Below are 26,782 nucleotides of genomic sequence, written 5' to 3'. Positions count from 1 at the left end.
TAGTCTACGTCAAACCTATTGGGAAGTAACCTGTAAAAGTGCTTTTTATTTTTTGGCCCCTTATCTGTGGAATTGCCTTCCCCTTGACCTTAAAGCAGAATCATTCTTGAAAATTTTTCAAGACTAACTTACACCCCCCCACTTTACAAAGCCACATGGTAATGCTGACATCCCATTCAAAGTGTCGGCATTGCTGCGTGGCTTTGTAAAAGGGGGGGAATTAAAGACCTACCTGTTTTTCCAGGGCATTTCTACAGTGAATCTGGCAGGCACCCGAGATCCCAGTGTAGAAACATGGGGCCCTGTTTACTAAGCTGTACCATATGCACGCTATCGTTTTTAGTGCGCACTAACGCTAGAAACACCCATATGAAAATATGCGTGTCTCTAGCGTTAGCCTATGGACTTTTTAATGTATGTCTGATCTTTGGTATGTTTGTTTTTTATCCTATAATTTTATGGCGTTCCTTTCTTCTTCCGTTTTTTTTGAATTTTTAATGTAAGTTGCCTTGACTTACATGTTAAAAAAGGTGATCCATCAGATTTTAACAAACATAGACAGCTTGGGCCTAACTGCATTTCTGGAACAAACTGACTCAGAAGTTGTTAGTTGTGAAACTACAGGCCGGTAAGCCTCAATTTGGTTATTGGAAAAGTAATGGAAGCGATGCTGAAGGAAAAGATAGTGAATTTCCTGGAAGCCAATAAGTTGCAAGATCCGAGACAACATGGTTTTACCAAAGGTAAATCATGCCAAACGAATCTCATTTAATTCTTTGACTGGGTGACCGGAGAATTGAATCAGGAACGTACTATAGATGTAATCTACTTAGATTTCAGCAAAGCTTTTGACACGGTTCCCCACAGGAGGCTCTTGAATAAACTTGACAGGCTGAAGACAGAACCCGACGTGGTGAACTGGATTAGGAACTGGTTGATGGACAGACGCCAGAGGGTGGTGATTAATGGAATTCGCTCAGATGAGGGAAAGGTGAGTAGTGGAGTGCCTCAGGGATCGGTGCTGGGGTCGATTCTGTTCAATATATTTGTGAGTGACATTGCCGAAAGGTTAGAAGCTAAAGTTTGCCTTTTTGCGGATGACACCAAGATTTGTAACAGAGTGGACACCTCAGAGAAAGTGGAAAACATGAAAAAAGATCTGCGGAAGCTAGAAGAATGGTCTAATGTTTGGCAATTAAAATTCAATGCGAAGAAATGCAAAGTGATGCACTTAGGGAGTAGAAATCCATGGGAGACGTATGTGTTAGGCGGTGAGAGTCTGATATGTATAGTCAAGGAGAGGGATCTTGGGGTGATAGTATCTGAGGATCTGAAGGTGACAAAACAGTGTGACAAGGCGGTGGCCATAGCCAGAAGGTTGCTAGGCTTTATAGACAGAGGTGTGACCAGCAGAAAGAGATGTTGATGCCCCTGTACAGGTCATTGGTGAGGCCCCACCTGGAGTATTGTGTTCAGTTTTGGAGGCCGTATCTTGCTAAGGATGTAAAAAAAATTGAAGCGGTGCAAAGAAAAGCTACAAAAATGGTATGGGATTTGCGTTACAAAACGTATGAGGAGAGACTTGTTGACCTGAACATGTATATCCTGGAGGAAAGGAGAAACAGGGTGATATGATGCAGACGTTCAAATATTTGAAAGGTATTAATCTACAAACTAATCTGTTCCAGAGACGGGAAGGCGGTAGAACTAGAGGACATGAAATGAGGTTGAAGGGGGGCAGACTCAGGAAAAATGTCAGGGAGTATTTTTTCACGGAGAGAGTGGTGGGATGCTTGGAATGCCCTCCTGCGGGAGGTGGTGGAGATGAAAACGGTAACGTAATTCAAAAATGCGTGGGATAAACATAAAGGAATCCTGTTCAGAAGGAATGGATCCTCAGAAGCTTAGCAGAGATTGGGTGGCATCACCGGTGGTTGGGAGGTGGGGCTAGTGCTGGGCAGACTTCTACGGTCTGTGCTATGAAAATGGCAGATACAAATCAAGGTCAGGTATACATATAAAGTATCACATATGAGTTTATCTTGTTGGGCAGACTGGATGGACCATACAGGTCTTTTTCTGCCGTCACCTACTATGTTACTATCCAGCTTATTTTCGAAAGAGAAAGACGCCCATATTTCGACCCAAAGCGGGAGATGGGTGTCCGTTTCCCGTGGGCGCCCAAATCGGTATAATCGAAACCCGATTTTTGGCGTCCTCAACTGCAGTCCGTCACAGAGACGAACAAAGATAACGGGGGCGTGTTGGAGGCGTGGTGAAGGCGGGACTGGGGCGTGGTTATCGGCCAAGGAGAGATGGGCATCTTTAGCTGATAATTGAAACAAGAAGGGCGTTTTTGACGAGAATTTGGTCCGCTTTATTTGGATCCTTTTTTTTTCAGGTCCAAGTCCCAAAAAAGTGCCCCAACTGACCAGATGACCACCGGAGGGAATCGGGGATGACCTCCCCTGACTCCCCCAGTGGTCACTAACCCCCTCCCACAAAAAAAACCCCACTTTACAAACTTTTTTTCCCAGCCTGTATGCCAGCCTCAAATGCCGTACCCACCTCCATGACAGCAGAATGTGTTCTATCCTCTGACAGGTTTTCCCTGGTTCTGATGTGGGTCTCGGGTGAGTGTGACACCTTTTCTGTTAAGGGCACTGCAGAGTCACATCAGCAATGCATTGTGGTGGGTGTAGGGTATTGGGCTCTGTGATTCCACTAGCTTGTGTTAAATGCTCACGATGTTGGTAGTTGGTAGGCTCTACTCCCATGGTGCTTTCCCCTCTGCTTACTGGGTCAGTGTGCCCTGTTTTGTTTCCGGTAGTCCATGAGGTAGTGGCCATTTGTGTAAGACACTTTTAGATCCCTTTCATGTGTTAGCCACGTTACAGCACTTAGTTCTTACCTTGGATGTTGCTGAAAGAGGGCAATGTACACCATTCTGCCAGCTCGGACCTACTGCTAATCTCAGCACCAGCGAGACTCGTTGCCAGTGGGGCACAACCTCTGATCTGCAGTTAACTGTGAGTAAAGGTGCTTATTCAAATAAAGGATGTTTTCAGCAAGATTAATCTTCAGGTGTGAACTGCTGTGCCAAGGTTATACACCAGCAACAAGTCCTGTCCCTGGAGCACTTTTGGTGGGTACTGCAGTGCACTTCAGGCAGGCAGACCCAGGCCCATCCCCCCCCCCACCCGTAACACTTGTGGTGGTAAATGGGAGGCCTCTAAAACCCACTATACCCACATGTAGTTGTGTTACGTCTGTGGCCGTGACCACCCTCAGACTTACCCTGTTTCTGGGAGTCAGTGGCTGTGCTGGCTTCTGCTTGTCTCTGTGTCTGTCTTAGTTTCTCTCTGGCTCTGTGTGCTGATTGCCCTACTGAACCTCACCTGTGTGGGCTATGCCTTTTCCAAGATGGCTGCCGCCGACTCCTCTATGCCAGTATCCAAGATGGCTCCCGCTGGGCTGACTTCTCTGTGTCAAGCCTCTGTTTGGATGCAAGGTGATTGCTGCAGCTGTGCCTCTGGTGTGGAAAGGCTTTATTAATCACTTAGAGACTACAGCCCTGGCCTTTGCATTTCATCTAGGGCCCTGGTGTATAGAGTGCTCTGTACACTGTTTCAGTGTTTGCTCTGTGTGAGTTTCTATGTTTGACTAGATAGCTTAGGCACCGTGTGGCTTGTTAGCCTGTGTATAGCTTTGCTAGTGCTCTGTGTTTGTTTAGACTAGCCAGCTTAGGCACCGTGTGGCTTGTTAGCCTGTGTATAGCTTTGCTAGTGCTCCGTGTTTGTTTAGACTAGCCAGCTTAGGCACCGTGTGGCTTGTTAGCCTGTGTATAGCTTTGCTAGTGCTCTGTGTTTGTTTAGACTAGCCAGCTTAGGCACCGTGTGGCTTGTTAGCCTGTGTATAGCTTTGCTAGTGCTCTGTGTTTGTTTCCAGTGCATGACTTGTTAGCTTGGGCACAGCTTTGTTGTTAGCTGGTGTATAGCTTTCAAGTCTCCTGAGTGTGCTCTGTGTATGTTTCTTGTGTATGACTGGTTTGCCTGGGTATAGCGTTTCTATTAGCCTAGGTACAGTTTACTAGTCATTGTGTTTAAACCTGCCGACTGCCAGAACCCGGACAGTCCCTGCCTGTCGGCCTTGCCTGCGCCTAGGTGCCAGGGGGCACTCCTGGATCTTCATTCCTGCTGTTCCTGCTTGCAAGTTCCAGTTCCGGGTTTTCATGTAAGTCCTACCGGCTGCCAGAACCTGAGGGCTCAACCCTCGGGGAAAGGTGGTCAAGCGTAGGTGAAGCCTAGGGCCAGTGTGTTCCAGTCCAGCGGGTTTCACTCCTGTATGTTCCAGTCCTGTGGGCCCTCCAGTGTGTGCCAGTCCAGCGGGCTCCACTCCAGTGCGCACCCGTCCGGTGCGTTACAGTTCCGTGTATTCCGGTGTAGAACTCCAGTCCGGGGTTCCGGTCCAGTTTTGTCTCATCTCTACCTTGGAGGTGATCTTGCCTGCCACTGCCGCTCCACGGTAGTGGCCCATGGGCTCACGAACCCAGTGCTCCTGGGGAAGAAGCCTGACAGTATGCCAAGGTCCTCGAGCATGCGACAAGTTGCCCCCTTCACCCCTAAGAGCTATGGTAGTGTTGTACATTTGTCCTGCCCACGACCAAATGGCTTGGATTGGGACGTTTCTGAGCTGGGTGTTTTTAGTTTCCATTATCGCAAAAAAAAAAAAAAAACCAAAACACCCATCTCAGAAGGGACCAAATCCATGGCATTTGGTCCGTCCAAACCGTATTTTCGAAACGAAAGATGGACGCCCATCTTTTTCAATAATACAGTCTGTCCCGCCTCTTCACATACCCGTTTTCGGACATAGACGCCCATGGAGATGGGCGTTCGCGTTCGATTATGCCCCTCTATGTCACACCGATTCAATCCATGGATGGAACCTTTCATTTATAATTTCCTTGCAAATGTTTAGTAGTTATTTCCTTAACTGTTTTATAGAACAGTGCTCAAATGCAGGGGCCGCACATTAAATTTAAGCATGTCCATTTCCACCAACAAAAACGTGATGTAAATACCCATGCCTAAATTTACACGCAGAACCCCCTTATTCTACCCATGTTCCGCCCTAAAATGCCCATGAACCTCCCATGTCTGCACCCACTTTTCTGGGACAAGCAGATCACACAACCTAAATTTACATCTTAATTGATTTCAATTAATGCCAATAACTGTTTGTTAAAAAACCAATTATTGGCGCTAATTGGCTTGTTATTCAATTAAATTGCACACGCAATTTGGGTACATGCCCAAATTTGCACACACAATTTTTAGCGCTTTTTATAGAATTAGGGGGTTTGTCTTTTGCTCAATTTCTACTGAATATGTAATCACATTTAAACAATAATGACTGAGGTGTTATCAGGATATCCCTTCACAAGAAGCACTGCTTCTGGTTGCACAGTTTTATACTATTTTCTTAGGACTTTCAAACATTTCACAATTAGAATTATACTAAAAATTTCAGAGTGGTCAAACGAGTGTAAAACCAAGCAAGACATTATTACAGAATTTTCTAAACATATTGCACAGCACACACTAAAGTTCAGAAGCCACTACAAGCTGGGGGAAAATTAAGCTAATCAAAGGTGGGGGGGGGGGGGGGGGGGGGGGCAGGGGGGCGGCACTCTGGATGGATGGAAATTCATTCTCACCCGGGTGGCAAACTGTTGTGCCAGGACATCACTCTCGGTTGAAAAAGTCTGCGTAAGGCCTGTCACAATGTTGGTCACATACACCCGTCGGGTCGAACCTTAAAAATAAAATAAAAATCAGAAGGTCATGGTGCTGCATGGGCCTCTTGAGGCAGTCAGAAGTGTGAGTAGAGAGAATTAATCAGGCTTGGTATAGCTAACAACAGTGGAGCTGAAGCCTAGTGGTTAGAACTGTGGTCTGAGAAACGGAGAAATCAGGGTTCAAATCCTACTGATTTTCCTTGTGACCTTGGCCAAATTTCTTCACCTCCACTGCCTCAGGTACAAACATTGACTATAAGCCCTCTGGAGACAAAGAAACACCTACCTCTGGGGACAAGGAAACACCTACTGTTCCTCAATGCAATCCATCCTGAACTATCAAAGAAAAGGCTCAGTTAACCCTAAATAAATCAGTGTTAGACCAAGCCTGGATTTCCCCCCTCATTCTATACGTGAGTGCTTACATCTATGCACCATTTGTGGCTCAGATTATAGAATACTAGCACTTACGCATATGAATGTTACAGATTTTTGTGTAAGCACTAGCTATGTATCACTCCATGGTGCAACTGCACCTTAAACAGTGTGCAATTCTGGTCACCACATCTGAAAAAAGATATAGCAGAATTAAAAAAGGTACAGAAAAGGGTGATGAAAATGATAAAGGGGATGGAATGACTTCCCTATGAGGAAAGACTAAAGCAGCTAGGGCTCTTCAGCGTGGAGAAGAGATGGCTGAGGGGAGATATGACAGAGCTCTGTAAAATACTGAATGGAGTGGAATGGATAGACGTGAATCGCTGGTTTACTCTTTCCAAAAACACTGGGACTAGGGGACACACAATGTAATTAATCTTAATTTGTTGTCAGAGAATGTGGTAAAAGCAGTTTGCGTAGCAGGGTTTACAAAAAGGTTTAGCAAATATCCTAAAAGTCCATAAGACATTATTAAGATGCACTTGGGAAAATCCACTGCTTATTTCTAAAAAAGCAGCATAAAATCTGTTTTACTTTTCTGGGCTCTTGCCAGGTACTTGTAACCTGGATTGGCCACTGTTGGAAACAGGACATTGGACTTGGTGGACCTTTGATCTGTCCCAGTATGGCAATGCTTATGTTCTTGTGTTAAAAGCGCTATTATAGAATCTTGGCATGCACCTTGCACAGCACACTTTTGGAAACAGCATAGGCACTTCCCATAATTATGCACACTTTTTATAGAATAGTGTCATTTATGTGCACATATTTACATCTGCCATAGCCATGGTGTATGTGGTCACACCTAAATATGCTGGTGCATAAATGCCACCTTACAATTGTATTCTACAATAGAATGTGGACACTCAGATTTCATTATAGAAGTTGTGCTCAGCACCCAGTATTTTGGCACACTTTGTAGAATTGCTCCCTATATGCACAGGTAATGTAGGTAGTTGTATCCAGCGCCATCCGATCCCTATACCTGGAAATTCTCCCGTTTCACCAGGAGACAATGTACTGGACAGCCCTTGCTGTATAATGCTCTGGGCCCTCGCGTTCAAGTAGAAGGCAAAGAATTTTTTTTTTTGTGGGGGGGGGGGGGGGGGGGGGACTGAAGAATGGAGCAGAGCAACTGATTTTTCCACTGATGTGTCTATTCTATCTTCACCCCATCTCCTCCCAAGTGAACAGGCAGCATGTGGGGGAAAATGAAGGGGAGGGGGCTGGGACAGGCAAAACTAACTCCTGCAGCTATCCGAGATTCTAGGATTTGAAGATCAGCTCAGGACAGAGTGGGGGAGGTGGAAGGAGAAACCCCACGGAAAAATGAATTGGCTGCCATATGCATCGCCTGCCCCACGGCTCAAACTTGGGGACGCTTCACCTTTGGCTGGGTGCTATAACTCCATTTAACAGATGTAAAAAGATAGAGGGAGTGTGATCGCTTGTATCTGATACAGCACCATAGGAAACCAGGAAACAGTTTGGGAAAAGACTGCACTGAAAGTCCCCTTTTTTGTAAATTTCATTCCCTTTTTGTTCCTTTCCAAAGATAGGAGTGCATGCTGTTGGTAGCTCCTGCTATTGGACCCACAAAGGGTGAAAAGTGAGCAGGCACCACCTGGTACAAGAACCACAAGTGTGGGAAATCAGATCCCAAATGGGTTTGTTTCTAAGGGGTTGGGAGGGAAAATCATCCCCAAAGGACTGTAGCCCCAAGTATTCCCCCCCCCCCCCACCAGATTCAGTCTATACACTGGTAATCTATAACTAAAACCTTCCTGGGAGCAGCCTACTCACAGTTGCTGCACCAGGCCACGTGTCTGTACCATCTGCTGGTGACAGAGAAATACTGAGGAGCGAAGGCTCCACCAGCTCCTATAAGGATAGTGAAGTCAACTGAGTTTTTATTCCCTGTCACCATCTGCTGATAAGGAACAAGAGAGAGATAAAGAGTATGTGTGTGTGTGTGGTACTGTGGACTGGCTGGGGAATGGAGTGAGAAAGTTGACATGCGTCCCTCAGCTCTCACCACTAATCAACAGAAATCTCAGGATGACCACAACTCAAAAAGTCTGCAGGTATGCTGATCTGGCCCAGATCCGGAATATTGATAGGTATCCAGATGGACAATCTCCCCCCCCCCCTCCTTATTCATGAATGTAAATGGCAAGAAGTTGGCACAGGGCCTATAAGCAGAAGCACACTCACAGAACCTATGATGGCCCCTCCCTTTCATGTGTTTCTTTACTTAAAGGAAGCCTTTGTGGATGAAAGGGCAGTGCTTCTGAGTGCACAGTGCTCAAAAGCCCAACACCAACTTCTTTCCATTGCTGCTATGGACAGGACAGAGACAAATGGAGGAAGAGAGGCGAAAAAGACTTCAGAAAGTACAGAAGTGAAGAATTTGGAAAGGGGCACCCACTCTTCCTTCTGGTGCTTGGGCCCCTCTTACCCCCTGCTGACAGCACCTATGGGCATCACATCCAGTCCTGGACCAAACAGATTCCTTTGAAAAATGAACTGATGCAACCTGAAAACTTTTCTACACCAACATCTTTAATTGATTCTTTTTGGTCCAATATAAAGTAATAATAACCTGCAAAAACAACAGTACAGCAACTAAGAAGAAGGAAAGAATGTAAGGTCGGGCCTACCTGTGCTGAAACAGCTACCAACCTGGGGGTTCAGACCCCAGGCGCAGGACCAGGCCATGGGGATCTTCACGCTGCACAGCATTCTGGACTGAACTGCTAGAGACAGGAAGAGGTAAACAAGGACATCTACTACTACTAATATTTGTATTGCGCTACCAGGCATATGCAGCGCTGAACATGAGACACACAGAGACAGTCTCTACTCAAAGAGCTTACACTCTAGGTAAAAACACCTCCACCTCAAAATGTGAAACTATCCACAAACTAATCAAGAATTAGAGCGTATTCCCCCATCTAACAGTAGAGGAAACTGTTCCTCAAGTCCATATGAGGCAAAGTTATAAGAAACTACACGAGTCACACAGAAATTTAGTTCTGTATATTTTTTAAACAAAAATTTAAAAAATTCCCTATTCTTCAGATTCAATTTGTGTGTGCGAGTGGCAACAGGGTAGGGTGGGAGCATGAAAATGCAAATATGTTTCTCTGTGTTCATCTCTCCACCCCACACTGGTATCACTTTCTCCCCACTTCATTCCTCCTACCCAGAAGTTGGGCTTTAGGAGCTGATCCTGGACCTCCTGCATAGTACAGTACTACTGAGATAGCCTCCAACAATACACTGTTCTGCTTCATGTCATGCTACTAAACAACCTACCTTCACTGAAGTTGCTGAACTGGGAAACTGGAAGCAATCCAGAAGAGCCCGGAGTGTTTGCAATGCCCATGAGACACAATCTGAGGAAAGCTGTTAAAGAAAAATACTTTAGGGGGGGGGGGGGAGGAAAAGGAGACAGAAAGGCACTAACCCTAAAGTAAAGGAACCTCAGGCATGCACTGAAAACACTTTAAAAGTTTTCTGAAACTAAAGCACCAAACAATACCAGAGCTAACTCTATGCAAAGTACTTTCAATAGGATGGAGCTGCTACTAGGGAGGTATTAATTTAGGCCATCATTTTACAAGCCTTATTTGCATTTGATACATGCATAAACCACAGCTTAAAAGTTTATTTATTTATTGCATTTGTATCCCACATTTTCCCACCTATTTGCAGGCTCAATGTGGCTTGCACAGCCCTGTTGTGGCATTGCCATTCCAGGGTAAAAGATACAATTGGTGTTACAAAAGATCAGGATAACAAAAAGAACTAGTCAAATAGTTATAAAAGAAGACTTTCAGGGAAGGGTGGGGCAGTGAAGTGTTATACTTAAGCTACGGATCCTCGGGGTAGGCTTTGTTGATGAGGTATGTTTTCAGAGATTTGCGAAAGTTAGTTATTTCATTAATTGTTTTCAAGCTAGTTGGTAGTGCATTCCACAGCTGCATGCTCATGTAGGAAAAGCTGGTCGCATGTGTTAGTTTGTATTTTATTCCTTTGCAGCTGGGGAAGTGTAGGTTAAGAAATGTGCGGGCAGATTTTTTAGCATTTCTGGGGGGGAGGTCTACAAGGTCTAACATGTAGGACGGAGCATCTCCGTAAATAATTTTATGAACAATCGTGCAGATCTTGAACGTGGTGCGTTCTTTAAGTGGGAGCCAGTGTAGTTTTTTTCTTAGGGGTTTTGCACTTTCATATTTTGTTTTTCCAAATATGAGTCTGGCTGCGGTATTCTGGGCTGTTTGGAGTTTCTTGACCGTCTGTTCTCTGCAGCCAGCACAGAGGGCATTGCACTAGTCTAGGTGACTTAGTACCATTGACTGTACTAGGTTTACGAAAAATGGATCTTGGGAAGAAAGGCTTTACTCTTTTGAGTTTCCACATGGAATGGAACATCTTCTTAGTTGTATTCTTCATGTGGCTTTCGAGTGTAAGATTTCGATCAATGGTAACTCCAAGAATTTTCAGAGTGTTTGAATAAACATAGAAACATAGTAAATGTCGGCAGATAAAGACCTGCACAATCCATCCAGACTGCCCAACAAGGTGGCCAGAACTGAACTTTGAACTCTGCACAGGTTCCATTTCTTCATGATTAAACACAGGTATACTTAATCTCTGTCTGTCCCTGCCACTTTTGGGGCCACAGACCATAGAAATCTGCCTGAACTGGTCCTGCTTCCCAACTACTGGAATTGCCATTAAAGCCCACTCCAGCCTTCATTCTTTTTTTCCCCCCACTTTTATTTATTTTGTAAAACATACAGAACAGCATCATCAACAATTACATTCATCGTAAAAATGTTCAGTAACCTAAGCATATAACATACCGTACTCTGGCCTTGATTCTGATCTGTCTTTGCCATTTACAAGACCTAGACGACCATAGAGAGCAGTGGCCTAGTGGTTAGAGTGGTGGACTTTGGTCCTGGGGAACTGGGTTCGATTCCCACTGCAGGCACAGGCAGCTCCTTGTGACTCTGGGCAAGTCACTTAACCCTCCATTGCCCCAGGTACAAATAAGTACCTGTATATAATATGTAAGCCGCATTGAGCCTGCCATGAGTGGGAAAGCGCGGGGTACAAATAAAAAAAAAAATAGAAGTCTGCCCAGCATTAGTCATACTTCTAACCTCTGAAGCTGCCGTTAAAGCTCACTCCAGTTAAGAGGCGACCCTCAGGGGGAGGAATGCTGGCTTCGGTTTAACCCATGGTACGCCTTTCCTTGGCTGAGAGGTGCCCAGCTCTACCACTGGCTGCCTTTCAGGTGCTGTGGAAGACAGGTCATCTGCATATCCTTACAGCCTTCTCCGGGGTGACTCCCAGGTCCACTCCGATCCACTCGGGGCCTCCGCTCTAGGTGCCGCACGCCATATGGCGCGTGGGGCATTTTTTTCTTTACATTTATTTTTCTCACAGTTACTACTTATGGCTCCAGTACACTTTCTCTTCTTTGTACTGTCCCTTCCTAATCTGTTTCTCCATCTGAAACCACTGTACACTGCTGGAACACATTGTCCACCCTCTGTATTCACAATCTCACCATCTCTTTTTTCCTTTTCCTTCTTCTCAGCTCTCAACCTTCAACATTTCCTTCCTTCCATTAATCCCTCTCCTTTCTGAGTACATCTCGCCTTCGTCGCTATCATCATACCTCTCCTACTCTTCTCCGTACTCTCTTGCTCCTTCTGCTGCTCTCTGCTGGGGACATTAATCCCAATCCTGGTCCTCCACACCAGCTCTCATCCTATTTGTGCAGGTCACACCATGATAACTCCAATCTAATTTCTGTTCCTCTCCTCCCCCCTTCTTCTCTGCCTTTCACTTGTGCTCTGTGGAATGCCCGCTCTGTCTGTAACAAACTTTCCTACATCCATGACCTCTTTATCTCTCGTACTCTCCATCTGATTGCCCTAACTGAAACTTGGCTTTACCCTGAAGACTCTGCTTCAGTTGCGGCTCTATGCCATGGAGGTTATCTTTTTTTCCATACTCCTCGCCCAGTTGGCCACAGAGTTGGTTTCGGCAGTGGCGTACCAAGGGGGAGGCGGTGGGGGCGGTCCGCCCCGGGTGCACGCCGCTGGGGGGGTGCCACGAGCCTGTCTGCTCCGCTCATTCCGTGCTCCCTCTGCCCCGGAACAGGTTACTTCCTGTTCCGGGGCAGAGGGAGCCTGGAACGAGCGAAGCCGACAGGCGCGCTGCACCCCCCCCCCCAGCAGGTAAAAATGCACCCGGGGGGGTGTCCTTTCACCGGGGGGGTGGGGGGGGGTCACGCTGCACCCGGGGGGGGGGGTGTCCTTTCGCCGGGGGTGGGGGGTCGCGCTGCACCGGGGGGGGGGGGGGGGCGCATCGGCGATCCGCCCCGGGTGTCAGCCACCCTAGGAACACCACTGGGTTTCGGGCTACTACTTTCACCCTCTTGTAGATTTCAACCTCTTCTTCCACCTCACTCACTACTTTTCTTCCTTCGAAGTCCACTCCATCCATCTATTCCCTCCTCTGCCTCTCCGAGTAGCAGTCATTTATCGACCCCCTGATAAATCCCTTTCTTCCTTTCTCATTGACTTTGATGCATGGCTTTCCTTCTTTCTTGAACCTTTATCCCCTTCCCTCATTCTTGGGGATTTTAACATTCATGCTAATGATCCCTCTGACTCTTATGCTTCTCAGTTTCTTGCTTTAACATCCTCTTTCAATCTTCAACTGTGCTCCACTGCCCCTACTCACCAGAACAGCCACTGTCTTGATCTTATCCTCTTCTCAAACTGCTCACTCTCCAGTTTCAGTGCCTCAACTCTTCCCCTCTCTGACCATCATCTGATAACTTTCACACTTAAACACCCTCCTCCCCAGTCCCATCCAATCTTAAGTAACACATTTAGGAATCTTCAGGCTACTGACCCTTCTACTCTGTCCTCCAGTGTTTCAAATCTCTTCTCTACCACTATGTTATCCAAGTCTGTCAATGAGGCTGTCTCTTCCTATAATACTATTCTCTCCTCTGCTCTGGATACTCTTGCTCCTCCCATTTCCCGTTCTGTAAAATGTACCAAACCCCAGCCTTGGCTGACCTCTAGAATCTACTACCTACGTTCCTGTACCCACTCTGCCGAACGCCTTTGGCTAAAATCCTGTTCCCATGCTGATTTCAAATTCTTGCTGACCTCCTTCCAGTCTGCTCGTTTACTTGCCAAACAGGACTATTACATCCAGTTGACAAATTCTCTTTGCTCAAACCTCGACGTCTCTTTGCCACAATGAACTCTCTCCTCAAAGTGCCTTCACCTCCAACTCCCCCTTCACTTTCTCTCCAGACTCTGGCTGAGTACTTTCATGATAAGGTTCACAAGATCAAACTTGAATTCTCAACCAGGTCACCTCCACCTCTCCTTCCCTTAATCCATTCTCTCAACCCTCCAACCCCTGCCTCCTTTTCTTCCTTTTCTGAAATCACTGAAGAGGAAACTACACATCTTCTTTCCTCCTCGAAACTAACTACCTGTTCCTCTGATCCTATTCCCACCCATCTACTTAACACTATCTCTCCTACTGTCATCCCTTTTATCTGTCATATCCTCAATCTTTCACTTTCCACTGCGACTGTTCCTGATGCTTTCAAACATGCCGTAGTCACACCACTCCTTAAAAAACCTTCATTGGACCCTACCTGTCCTTCCAACTATTGCCCCATCTCCCTCCTCCCTTTCCTATCCAAGAAACTTGAACGTGCTGTTCACCGTCGTTGCTTTGACTTTCTTTCACCTCAAGCTATTCTTGATCCACTTCAATCTGGCTTTCGCCCCCTTCATTCAACTGAAACAGCGCTTGCTAAAGTCTCCAATGATCTATTCCTGGCCAGATCCAAAGGGCTTTATTCTATCCTCATCCTTCTTGATCTATCTGCTGCTTTTGACACTGTTGATCACAGCCTACTCCTTGACACGCTGTCCTCACTTGGATTTCAGGGCTCTGTTCTTTCCTGGTTTTCTTCTTATCTCTCCCAGCATATTTTTAGTGTATACTCTGGTGGATCCTCCTCTACTTCTATCCCAATGTCAGTTGGTGTAGCTCAGGGATCTGTCCTGGGACCTCTTCTTTTCTCCATCTATACTTCTTCCCTTGATACTCTGATCTCATCCCATGGTTTTCAGTATCATCTTTACGCTGACGACTCCCAGATCTACCTCTCCACACCAGAAATCTCAGCAGGAATTCAGGCCAAAGTATCAGCCTGCCTGTCTGACATTGCTGCCTGGATGTCTCACCGCCATCTGAAACTAAACATGACCAAGACTGAGCTTCTTATCTTTCCACCTAAACCAACCTCTCCTCTTCCCCCATTCTCTATTTCTGTGGATAACACTCTCATCCTTTCCGTCTCATCAGCTCGTAACCTTGGGGTCATCTTCGACTCCTCCCTTTCCTTCTCTGCACATATTCAGCAGACTGCTAAAACCTGTCGTTTCTTTCTCTATAGTATCACCAAAATTCGCCCTTTCCTTTCTGAGCACAGTACCAGAATCCTCATCCACACACTTATCACCTCTCGCTTAGACTATTGCAACTTGCTTCTCACAGGTCTCCCACTTAGCTATCTCTCTCCTCTTCAATCTGTTCAAAATTCTGCTGCAAGACTAATATTCCACCAGTCTCGTTATGCTCATATTAGCCCTCTCCTCAAGTCACTTCACTGGCTCCCTATCCATTTCCGCATACAGTTAAAACACCTCTTATTGACTTATAAGTGCATTCACTCTGCAGCTCCTCAGTACCTCTCCACTCTCATCTCTCCCTACACGCCTCCCCTGGAACTCCGTTCACTGGGTAAATCTATCTTATCTGCACCCTTCTCCTCCACCGCTAACTCCAGACTTCGTTCCTTTTATCTTGCTGCACCATATGCCTGGAATAGACTTCCTGAGCCGGTACGTCAAGCTCCATCTCTGGCCATCTTCAAATCTAAGCTAAAAGCCCACCTTTCTGATGCTGCTTTTAACTCCTAACCCTTATTCACTTGTTCAGAACCCTTATTTTATCATCCTCATTTTAATATTCCCTTATCTCTTATTTGTCCTGTTTGTCTGTCCTAATTATATTGTAAGCTCTGTCGAGCAGGGACTATCTCTTCATGTTCAAGTGTACAGCACTACGTACGTCTAGTAGCACTACAGAAATGATAAGTAGTAGTAGTAGGTCATTTAAGTTTTGCTTAAATTGGATTTTATCCTTTTTCTATATAGTGTTCCTCTGTGTTTATCCAAAACATTCTTGAATTCCATCACTGTTTTTGTCTTCCTGCGGGAGGGCATTCCAGGCGTCCACCACTCCTTCTGTGAAAAAGTATTTTCTTATGGCGCTCCTAAATCTCTCATCCTACAACCTCAACTCATGACCTCTGCAGTAGTTTACCGCTTCCCCTTCTCTGAAAGATTAGTGGGCAGAACGGGGCTGGAGTTGCAATGTATGCATGTATTTTACACATTACATGAAAGCACACCCATGTAGAGTGCGCACCTGCTTTGGAGTGCATGTAAATTTGTGCATCAGAATTTAAACACTACATCTAAGTCCCCATTTTACAAAGCCACAATATGTGCATAGTAACACAGTAAATGACAGCAGATAAAGACCTGAACGGTCCATCCAGTCTGCCCAACAAGATAAACTCATTTTACATGGTATGTGATACTTTATATGTATACCTGAGTTTGATTTATCCCTGCCTTTCTCAGGACACAGACTGTAAAAGTCTGCCCAGCACTGTTCCTGTACTAAAAGTTCTGAAGCTAACGTCGAAGTCCCTTAAAATGTACACTCCAGCCCATCCATATCTATTCAGCCTCAATCAGGGTGCAGAGCGTAGATGTCTGCCCAGCATTGGTTTTACTCTCCAATTACTGGCGTCGCCACCCAATCTCCACTAAGATTCCATAGATCCATTCCTTCTAAACAGGATTCCTTTGTGTTTATCCCAAGCATGTTTGAATTCCATTACCGTTTTCATCTCCACCACCTTCCGTATCAAACCCAAGTGCGTGCAAATGGCCAGGGGCACGGTCTGCTTGTGTTTTGTATAGGACAAAGGTGTGGTAAATTTATAGACATTTATTCTCCATTTCAAAAAGAGACGAAACGTCTATGTACTAAAATACCGATGTTGGGAGTTATACCTGCTAGCAAGAATGTTTAAGATTTGGGAAACAGCTGCTACTGAGCAGTGCTCCACTGAAGGTATTAGTAGGGGTGTCTCCTTAACCCCCCAGCGGGTTCTTCTCCCCCATACAAACTGGCAAAAAAACATGTCGCTGTGGGGCCCTTTTACTAAGGCGTGCCGAAAAATGGCCTGCGCTGGTGTAGGCGCATGTTTTGGACGCGCGCAGATCCATTTTTCAGCATGCCTGCAAAAAAGACCTTTTTTTGCAGCTTAAAATGGACATGCGGCAAAATTAAAACCAACGCGCATCCATTTTCAGCCCGAGACCTTACTGCCACTCATTGACTTAGTGGTAAGATCTCATGTATTAACCTGGCGGTAATCGTCAGCGTACGAACACTGCTGATTACCACTGGGTAAGCGCCACACGGTACAAAATTTCTACAGCGTGTTTTGGATGCGCGTCAAAAATGGAATTACCGCCTGGGGCATGCGGCTGCTCCAATCTGACATGCCTAGGTGCCTATGCGCCTCAGTAAAAGGGTCCCTGTGAAAGCAAAAGTATAATAACTGGTTACATTTCTAAGATCCCAAAGAAAACCATTATTTACCAGCTTCGAACCAGTCAATATTCTATATGTTTTTTTTCTTTCTAAAATAGATGTTTATGTTGCATGTGTCTGTCAAATTAAAGGCCATTTCTCCTGTATTTCAGTACAGGCTCTCTGTCGACAGATTCTGTTGTAAAAACCTGAGACAAACTGATTGAACGTCTCAATTCCTAATTCTATGACCTCTAAAATTGGGCTGGTAATGTAGTTAGAAGCAGAGGGTGGGTGTAATAGTATTAAAAATGAACTGATCCAGACTTTCGGTATTCCAACTATGATGACTGAATACATGGAATTTACACTCTTACAGCCTGATTTTATATGTGAGGTCCAAAAAAGGCACCTACTTTATAATGGCAGCATAGGAGCCTATGCACATTTATAACTAGTTACCCAGAACCAGGCCCTGTAGTATGTAAATGGTGACACAAAAATTCACACCCACTACAAAGCACACACACACTCATTTATTGTATAAAGCTGATGCAGACTGTCTGTAAGCACTTTTAACTGCAGATGAGGCCTGCAGAAATGCACATTTTCACCTGAAAGCATAGGAAACATCCACAGGAGTCAAAAAAAGCAGAAGGTCTTGAAAATGGACACATTACCTTAAACAAGGCAATTTTCAAAACAACACAGGGTTGTTGCAAGATCCCCGAGTACCTATCCCCCCAGATTTCACACCAGTTCCCTTTCAAGACTGCGTAGGGGAAAAGTCTCTGCAGAGATAATACCTCTGGCAAAAACTCACCAGCCTAGCCCTGCTCTAGGAATCCCTCCAGGAAACAAAAGGCACATGTTTTTGTTTTGTGGAACAATGTGTGCTTCCAGGGTGGGCAATTCTCTAAACTCCAGGTAAATGGCTTTTGAAAAGTGCCCTCTAAGGAGGTAACTTTATGAAGGTTTTTTTTCTGTGTGCAAAGCCTGTTTTAAATACAAACAAGGGTTTTATAAAATTGCCAGAAAGATCACATACACTTATAAACATACCATACGTAGTTATTTTCAGGACATAACTACAATGTACCTGTGTCTTTGTCAAACTATGTGACTACAATACCATTCAAAAGTGGTGATAGGGAAGAAGCTGGAAACTACAGGCCGGTAAGCCTCACTTCGGTTATTGGAAAAGTAATGGAAGCGATGCTAAAGGACAGGATAGTGAATTTCCTGGAAGCCAATAAGTTGCAAGATCCGAAACAACATGGTTTTACCAAAGGGAAATCGTGTCAAACGAATCTCATCGAATTCTTTGACTGGGTGACTGGAGAATTGAATCAAGGACGTGCTATGGACGTAATCTACTTAGATTTCAGCAAAGCTTTTGACACGGTTCCCCACAGGAGGCTCTTGAATAAACTGAACAGGCTGAAGATAGGACCTGAAGTGGTGAACTGGATTAGGAACTGGTTGACGGACAGAAACCAGAGGGTGGTGGTGAATGGAATTCGCTCGGAGGAGGAGAAGGTGAGTAGTGGAGTGCCTCAGGGATCGGTGCTGGGACCGATTCTGTTCAATATATTTGTGAGTGACATTGCCAAAGGGTTAGAAGGTAAAGTTTGCCTTTTTGCGGATGATACTAAGATTTGTAACAGAGTGGACACCGGGGAGGGAGTGGAAAACATGAAAAAGGATCTGCGGAAACTAGAAGAATGGTCTAAGGTTTGGCAATTAAAATTCAATGCGAAGAAATGCAAAGTGATGCACTTAGGGAGTAGAAATCCATGGGAGAAGTATATGTTAGGCGGGGAGAGTCTGATAGTTACGGACAGGGAGAGGGATCTTGGGGTGATAATATCTGAGGATCTGAAGGCGACGAAACAGTGTGACAAGGTGGTGGCCGTAGCCAGAAGGTTGCTAGGCTGTATAGAGAGAGGTGTGACCAGCAGAAGAAAAGAGGTGTTGATGCCCCTGTATAAGTCGTTGGTGAGGCCCCACCTGGAGTATTGTGTTCAGTTCTGGAGGCCGTACCTTGCTAAGGATGTAAAAAAAATGGAAGCGGTGCAAAGAAAAGCTACGAGAATGGTATGGAATTTGCGTTACAAGACGCATGAGGAGAGACTTGCGGACCTGAACATGTATACCCTGGAGGAAAGGAGAAACAGGGGTGATATGATACAGACGTTCAAATATTTGAAAGGTATTAATCCGCAAACGAACCTTTTCCGGAGATGGGAGGGCGGTAGAACGAGAGGACATGATATGAGAGTGAAGGGGGGCAGACTCAAGAAAAATGTCAGGAAGTATTTTTTCACGGAGAGAGTGGTAGATACTTGGAATGCCCTTCTGCGGGAGGTGGTGGAGATGAAAACGGTAACGGAATTCAAGCATGCGTGGGATAAACACAAAGGAATCCTGTGCAGAAGGAATGGATCCTCAGAAGCTTAGCCGAGATTGGGAGGTGGGGCTGGTGTTTGGGTGGTGGGGCTAATTCTGGCAAGACTTCTACGGTCTGTGTCCTGAAAATGGGGCTAGTTCTGGGCAAGACTTCTATGGTCTGTGTCCTGAAAATGGCAGATACAAATCAAGGTAAGGTATACACAAGAAGTAGCACATATGAGTTTATCTTGTTGGGCAGACTAGATGGACCGTGCAGGTCTTTTTCTGCCGTCAACTACTATGTTACAATAACATTCAAGTTGGGCACATTCATTTACCAAATCCTGCATGGGATATCTCCAGATTACATGTACCATCTAACAGAGATATCTTCACGAAAAGCCTCACTTCATGCCAGAGACTCCCTTCTACTCCATCCACCAAATTTTTAAAAAGTAATATACAAATCTGTTCTTTCTACTGACTTCACCTATATTGGAACCAAATATTGGAATTCTATTCCTAAATCTATTAGATTACCTACTATTCCGCAAATTATTAAAATCACATTTCTTCTCAAACTCCTTTCAAAATCCATCTCATTAAACTTTACCCTAACAAACCACAAAATTCCAGCTTCCTATTCTTTTATGACTTAATAGTTTACAAACTTTGAAGTTCACTTACTATATTTATATATTCTATAAAATGTCATTATCTCTCTAACACTGTAATATATTATTTTCTTTATTTTTGCAATCATTAATCTAATTCTCTAAACAAAATATGTACGCCACAATGAACTTGAATATACTTTTGGGATAACGTGGGATATGTCATAATAATAATAACAACAACAACAGGTGTATATTTATACGAAAGCATTTGTGTGCTATTGGGGCTGGTTTTGGATGCCTATGAGGCATATTTTCAAAGCACTAAGCCTTCCAAAGTTCATAGAAACCTATGGAACTTTGGAAGGCTAAGTGCTTTGAAAATGAGCCTAATAGGTAGCTATGTTGCCTTTATAAAATTAATAATCCATTAAGGTTCCAATAGTTTGAGAAAAATGAACACTACATTAAATACATGTCTCAAACATAAGAATAATTAATGTGATGGCCCATCAAACTGTGGAAATAGTGCTGAAGATTTAGGGGGAAATTCATCAAGCAGAATTATGGCCTTAATGCAAGTTAAGGAGATTAACGTGTGTTCTAAACTTTTCAGCATTAATGGTCCAAAGCTACGGCACTCCTTACCACCCTATCTGCGACTGCAACGTTGACTTGACAAATTTAAAACAGGCTTAAAGACATTTCTTTTCCAAGATGCCTATTCCGATGATGGCTGAGTCGGAGCATATATGCATGCACTGCTGTGTCCCTGCTCCCTTCCTTGTCACCCTCTCTGTCTCCTCTCCCCTATCAAAATTGTAGTTCCTTTCATTGTTTTTGCTGTATTGTAAATTTGTGAACCGCCTAGATAGTTCTAGTGTTGATGCGGTATATTAAATAAACCTAAACAGGAAACTTAAAAGCCCATAGTTATAGAATGGGCCTTTAGCATTTAGTGTGCACTAATTCCTTTAATGCATGTTAAGGCCATATTGCCGCATGATGACTATCCCCCTTAATCCACTATGGAGCCCTTTTATTAAAGTGTGTTAACTGATAGGTGCTAATAAGTGCTTAACCCATTAGTGCCCAATGTTCCCATATGTGGGAACAAATATGGGAGCATTGGGCACTAATAGGTTAATGCAGGAAAAATGGCCTAATGCAGGACATGGTAAAGTGTTACAAAATAAAAACCAGAGCGTGGCCATTTTTGGCCTGAGACCTTACCACCACCCATTGACTTAGCAGTTAAGGTCTCATGCGTTACCCAGGTGGTAGGTATGCAGCACGCGCCCACTGATGTTTACTGCCGGGTAAGCAACAACGAAAACCACAGGAGTGGAAAGAACACCGAGATCCCACGAGGAGTCACACAAAGAGAACAAGGAATGGGAACAGAGTCAGGCTCTTCAAAACAGACCAGAGATGCTGGATGAGGATAATAAACTTTTAATGAAGAGCCTGACTCCGTTCCCACTCCTTATTCTTTTTGTCTTAACTGCTGGGAAAGCGCCACGCTTTAGAAAATATTTTGTATTGCGCGTTTTCAGAATTACTGCCTGGGGCACGCGCGTATGCCCTTACACGCCTTTGTAAAAGGGCTCCACAGTGAATTATTTCAAAAATATTTCTTTCTAAAAATTTCTCCACTTATTACTTATCTTTAATGAAGCTTATATCATATCTTCAACTGCCATGCTTCATTAAAGATAAACCGGCTGATATTCAGCAGGCCGGAGGCAGGCTGGCAAAGTCCTGTGATTGGTGCTGAGCCCGGATATTCAATGCTGGGCTGTTTCTGGTGACCAGTTTTGAATATTCGGGGGGTGGGGATTGGCTGTTTTAAACTTAACTGGCCGAGTCAATATTCAGTGCTGGTTGGTTAAGTTTAAAGTGACCAAAAATAGGCCTGCTATTTGGGTGGCATGATTTAGCCGCAAAACTTCGCCAGCGATGTGCTGAATATTTGTGGCTAGCCGATTAGCCGCTATGCACTAAATGGTAATATTCAGTGGAGATAACCAGCTATCTTGCGCTGAATATTAGTGCTTAGTCGGTTAAGTGCTATTTAACCGGCCAGGAGCTGTTCCTGGCCACTTATATAGCGATGAATATCGGCCGGAAAGTAGTAATACATGGAGAAATAATTTTCACTGTGTGTGTACTGAAGAAATATAGAGGATTAAATTTTTTCTATTATTGGACTTATGATAATTTTATGGTGAATGCTGATTATTTTTTCAACTATATTCCCATGGTTTGATGGTCCATCGTGTTAATTATTCTTGTTTTCAGATGAGTATTTAATGTGAATATTAGTGCTTAGTCGGTTAAGTGCTATTTAACCGGCCAGGAGCTGTTCCTGGCCACTTATATAGCGATGAATATCGGCCGGAAAGTAGTAATACATGGAGAAATAATTTTCACTGTGTGTGTACTGAAGAAATATAGAGGATTAAATTTTTTCTATTATTGGACTTATGATAATTTTATGGTGAATGCTGATTATTTTTTCAACTATATTCCCATGGTTTGATGGTCCATCGTGTTAATTATTCTTATGTTTTCAGATGAGTATTTAATGTGACCTTTATAAGACAGACGTAAAGTAGACATATATTAGACTTTTCACATAGTTGCCTCATTAATGAAATTATCCCTCTTCATGGTGATCTTGCAAAGCAGATGCTTAAAAAGCAGCAACTCAATCAAGATATCGCTTGTTGATTTTTGAAAGGATACAGCAGATGAGAATCAGGATGAGTTACCGATACCCAGCATGCCGCATTTATCTGGAAAACAAATACAAGCCATGCATTTGATTTTTTTTAAACCCCTCCGTATTTTTCTAGTACAAGAGTGATTAGTAGTTAATCAATATGCTCTGGTTCAGTTTGATTAAAATGTTTTGCAGACACAGGACTTTCTCTTGATTACAAAAACAATTTACTCTGTGCTCTTTGGAAAGTTGAAATTTACACATCACTTGCAGTCTCCTCTTACAAGAGTAGCTTCACAGGAAAAACAGGCAGTTTTGTATGTCAGACTAAGGCCGCTACTTTAGCACCATTTACATGTGTATAATCGCATGCATGTATAAATAATATTAGAAAACCACTATTTACATATGGCGATCCACACCACGCAGAGATCTGGGGGTGGTTTCGGCACTGCTTGAGCAGAACTAAATTCTGTGGGATCAATATTCAAAATGATTAAAAAGAATTTCTTGTCCGGGGCTAACCAGGCGTTTTCAGTGACACTTAACCTGCTACTTTGGGGGCATTCCGGGGGTGAAGTCGGAACATAACCTGTAAATGTTAACCACACAAAAAGACAGTACTATCTTTATGCAGCTCTTTATAGCTGGTTAAGTGCTGAATATCTCACTTAACTGGCTCAATTTTGGCTGGCTCTGTATTCCTAGAAATTCAATGCTGGAGCATGGACATTGGCCGGCATTGAACTTCCAGGTACAATGCTGGCTGAACATCAGTCTCTACGTTCCTCATTTTATAAATGGAATATGGGTGTTTGGGGAAGAATATCCATGTTGGGCTTTACACCAGCTCAAAGTCACATGTAGGTTTTTTAAAAAGTGCTTGTGTGACTTAATAGCTTTCCCTTCCACTGGGTTGTGGAGAAATGGAGGCAAGATTTTGAGGTTTACATAAGAATAACCATACTGGGTCAGACCAATGGTCCATCTAGCACATTATCTCACTTCCAACAGTGGCCAATCTAGGTCACAAGTACGTGGCAGAAACCCAAATAGTAACCACATTCCATGCTACCAATCCCTTGGCAAGCAGTGGCTTCCCCCCATGTCCATCTCAGACTATGGACTTTCTCTCCAGGAAATTGTCCAAACCTTTTTTAAACCCAGATATGCTAACCCCTGTTACCACATCCTCCGGCAATGAGTTCCAGAGCTTAACTATTCTTTGAGTGAAAAAATATTTCCTCCTATTTGTTTTAAAAGTATTTTATTGTTTTAAAAGTGTAATTTCAATGAGTGTCCCATGGTCTTTGTACTTTTTGAAAGAGTGAAAAAGTGATTCACTTTTACTTGTTTTACACCACTTAGGATTTTGTGGACCTCAATCATATCTCACATCAGCCGTCTCTTTTCTAAGCTGAAGAGACCTAACCTCTTTAGCCTTTCCTCATATGAAAGAATCTTCAAAAAGGATTACAGGGTAGAAAGTAGCCATCTTTGGGAGCTCCACTTTAAATTTCTTCTTTGCTTATATATTAACCCATCCTGGGCTAAGAAAATGGGGCTGTTGACAGATGAAATATATCAAGCGTGGATATGAAGGTGGTACATTTAGCACTGTGTGTGGGAATGTCCGGGCATATCTGAATTTTGGCAGACTGTATGGGAACATTTGGGATGGATGTACGATTGGTGCTTCACTGTGACCCCCCCCTCCCCCCCCACACACACAATAGAAGTTTGCTGAATTGATGGATGATGTGGTTGAAGGTGAAAGTTTCTACTCTGTTTCTCTGTAAAGCATGCCTAATTGCAAAAAGATGAATTATGTCGCAATGGATAAAAGAGCAACCCCGACTCTGACGCTTTGGCGAAATCAGAAGCACTAACTCTTATGCACGGAGAGAATGTTGAAACTGCAGATATATTGTCTAAGAAACACTTTTCTAAGACCTGGGATCCTTATTTAGGAACTTTAACCACCCCAGTTTGATCTGCCTTGTTAAAGCATTTGGAGATTTAAAAGATCTGTCCTTCTTCTGGGATGTGTGTGTGTGAGGGGGGGGGGGGGGGGGCAAGAGTAAGAATTAAGGGGCCAAGGTAGTTGGGGGAGGGGGCATATTATGATTAAAACTGTTGTCATCTTTACTGTGTTCCTCAAATGTTGTTCAATGGACAATTTATTGATTTGTTTTGTAGGAAAGTTATGTGACTTAATAAAAGATACTTTCACCTAAAAAAAGTGCTTGTTACAACCAGGGCTTTACACAAGGAATTAAGGGAGTCTTTCTTTAATCCCTCATTGTTTTAATTTTGCCACCAAATGAAACCTAAATTGCAGCCTCACTATTTAACCGGTGGCACTTACGTCCGTAGATTTGGAAAATGGAGCAGCTACGCAGCTACATACAGTGGGGGAAATAAGTATTTGATCCCTTGCTGATTTTGTAAGTTTGCCCACTGACAAAGACATGAGCAGCCCATAATTGAAGGGTAGGTTATTGGTAACAGTGAGAGATAGCACATCACAAATTAAATCCGGAAAATCACATTGTGGAAAGTATATGAATTTATTTGCATTCTGCAGAGGGAAATAAGTATTTGATCCCTCTGGCAAACAAGACCTAATACTTGGTGGCAAAACCCTTGTTGGCAAGCACAGCGGTCAGACGTCTTCTGTAGTTGATGATGAGGTTTGCACACATGTCAGGAGGAATTTTGGTCCACTCCTCTTTGCAGATCATCTCTAAATCATTAAGAGTTCTGGGCTGTCGCTTGGCAACTCGCAGCTTCAGCTCCCTCCATAAGTTTTCAATGGGATTAAGGTCTGGTGACTGGCTAGGCCACTCCATGACCCTAATGTGCTTCTTCCTGAGCCACTCCTTTGTTGCCTTGGCTGTATGTTTTGGGTCATTGTCGTGCTGGAAGACCCAGCCACGACCCATTTTTAAGGCCCTGGCGGAGGGAAGGAGGTTGTCACTCAGAATTGTACGGTACATGGCCCCATCCATTCTCCCATTGATGCGGTGAAGTAGTCCTGTACCCTTAGCAGAGAAACACCCCCAAAACATAACATTTCCACCTCCATGCTTGACAGTGGGGACGGTGTTCTTTGGGTCATAGGCAGCATTTCTCTTCCTCCAAACACGGCGAGTTGAGTTCATGCCAAAGAGCTCAATTTTTGTCTCATCTGACCACAGCACCTTCTCCCAATCACTCTCGGCATCATCCAGGTGTTCACTGGCAAACTTCAGACGGGCCGTCACATGTGCCTTCCGGAGCAGGGGGACCTTGCAGGCACTGCAGGATTGCAATCCGTTATGTCGTAATGTGTTACCAATGGTTTTCGTGGTGACAGTGGTCCCAGCTGCCTTGAGATCATTGACAAGTTCCCCCCTTGTAGTTGTAGGCTGATTTCTAACCTTCCTCATGATCAAGGATACCCCACGAGGTGAGATTTTGCGTGGAGCCCCAGATCTTTGTCGATTGACAGTCATTTTGTACTTCTTCCATTTTCTTACTATGGCACCAACAGTTGTCTCCTTCTCGCCCAGCGTCTTACTGATGGTTTTGTAGCCCATTCCAGCCTTGTGCAGGTGTATGATCTTGTCCCTGACATCCTTAGACAGCTCCTTGCTCTTGGCCATTTTGTAGAGGTTAGAGTCTGACTGATTCACTGAGTCTGTGGACAGGTGTCTTTCATACAGGTGACCATTGCCGACAGCTGTCTGTCATGCAGGTAACGAGTTGATTTGGAGCATCTACCTGGTCTGTAGGGGCCAGATCTCTTACTGGTTGGTGGGGGATCAAATACTTATTTCCCTCTGCAGAATGCAAATAAATTCATATACTTTCCACAATGTGATTTTCCGGATTTAATTTGTGATGTGCTATCTCTCACTGATACCAATAACCTACCCTTCAATTATGGGCTGCTCATGTCTTTGTCAGTGGGCAAACTTACAAAATCAGCAAGGGATCAAATACTTATTTCCCCCACTGTATGGAAGTAGTTAACAGTTCCATGAGGAAGTTGTGGGTTTGTACCTTTCCCCCCCCCCCCCCCCCCCCCCCCCC

General features: G+C 44.2%; 1 protein-coding gene across 5 annotated transcripts in view; it reads right to left on the bottom strand.

The window, feature by feature from the left end:
• Nucleotides 1–26,782, bottom strand: part of DCAF4 (DDB1 and CUL4 associated factor 4) — a 60,871-nt gene that overhangs the window by 7,510 nt on the left and 26,579 nt on the right. For 3 of the 5 annotated variants that reach the window (XM_030214316.1, XM_030214318.1, XM_030214317.1), the window contains exons 7-10: nt 22,729–22,778; nt 9,557–9,636; nt 8,899–9,024; nt 5,720–5,817 (exon numbers count right to left, since the gene is read on the bottom strand). In XM_030214316.1, coding sequence (XP_030070176.1) covers nt 5,720–5,817; nt 8,899–9,024; nt 9,557–9,636; nt 22,729–22,778 — 354 coding nt within the window. The remainder of the gene's footprint in view (nt 1–5,719; nt 5,818–8,898; nt 9,025–9,556; nt 9,637–22,728; nt 22,779–26,782) is intronic. The other 2 variants (XM_030214319.1, XM_030214320.1) reach the window with 2 other exon arrangements.

This window comes from Microcaecilia unicolor, chromosome 9, assembly GCF_901765095.1.
Source record: "Microcaecilia unicolor chromosome 9, aMicUni1.1, whole genome shotgun sequence".
NCBI classification, from domain to species: domain Eukaryota; kingdom Metazoa; phylum Chordata; class Amphibia; order Gymnophiona; family Siphonopidae; genus Microcaecilia; species Microcaecilia unicolor.
This window is presented reverse-complemented; position numbering and strand designations above follow the sequence as displayed.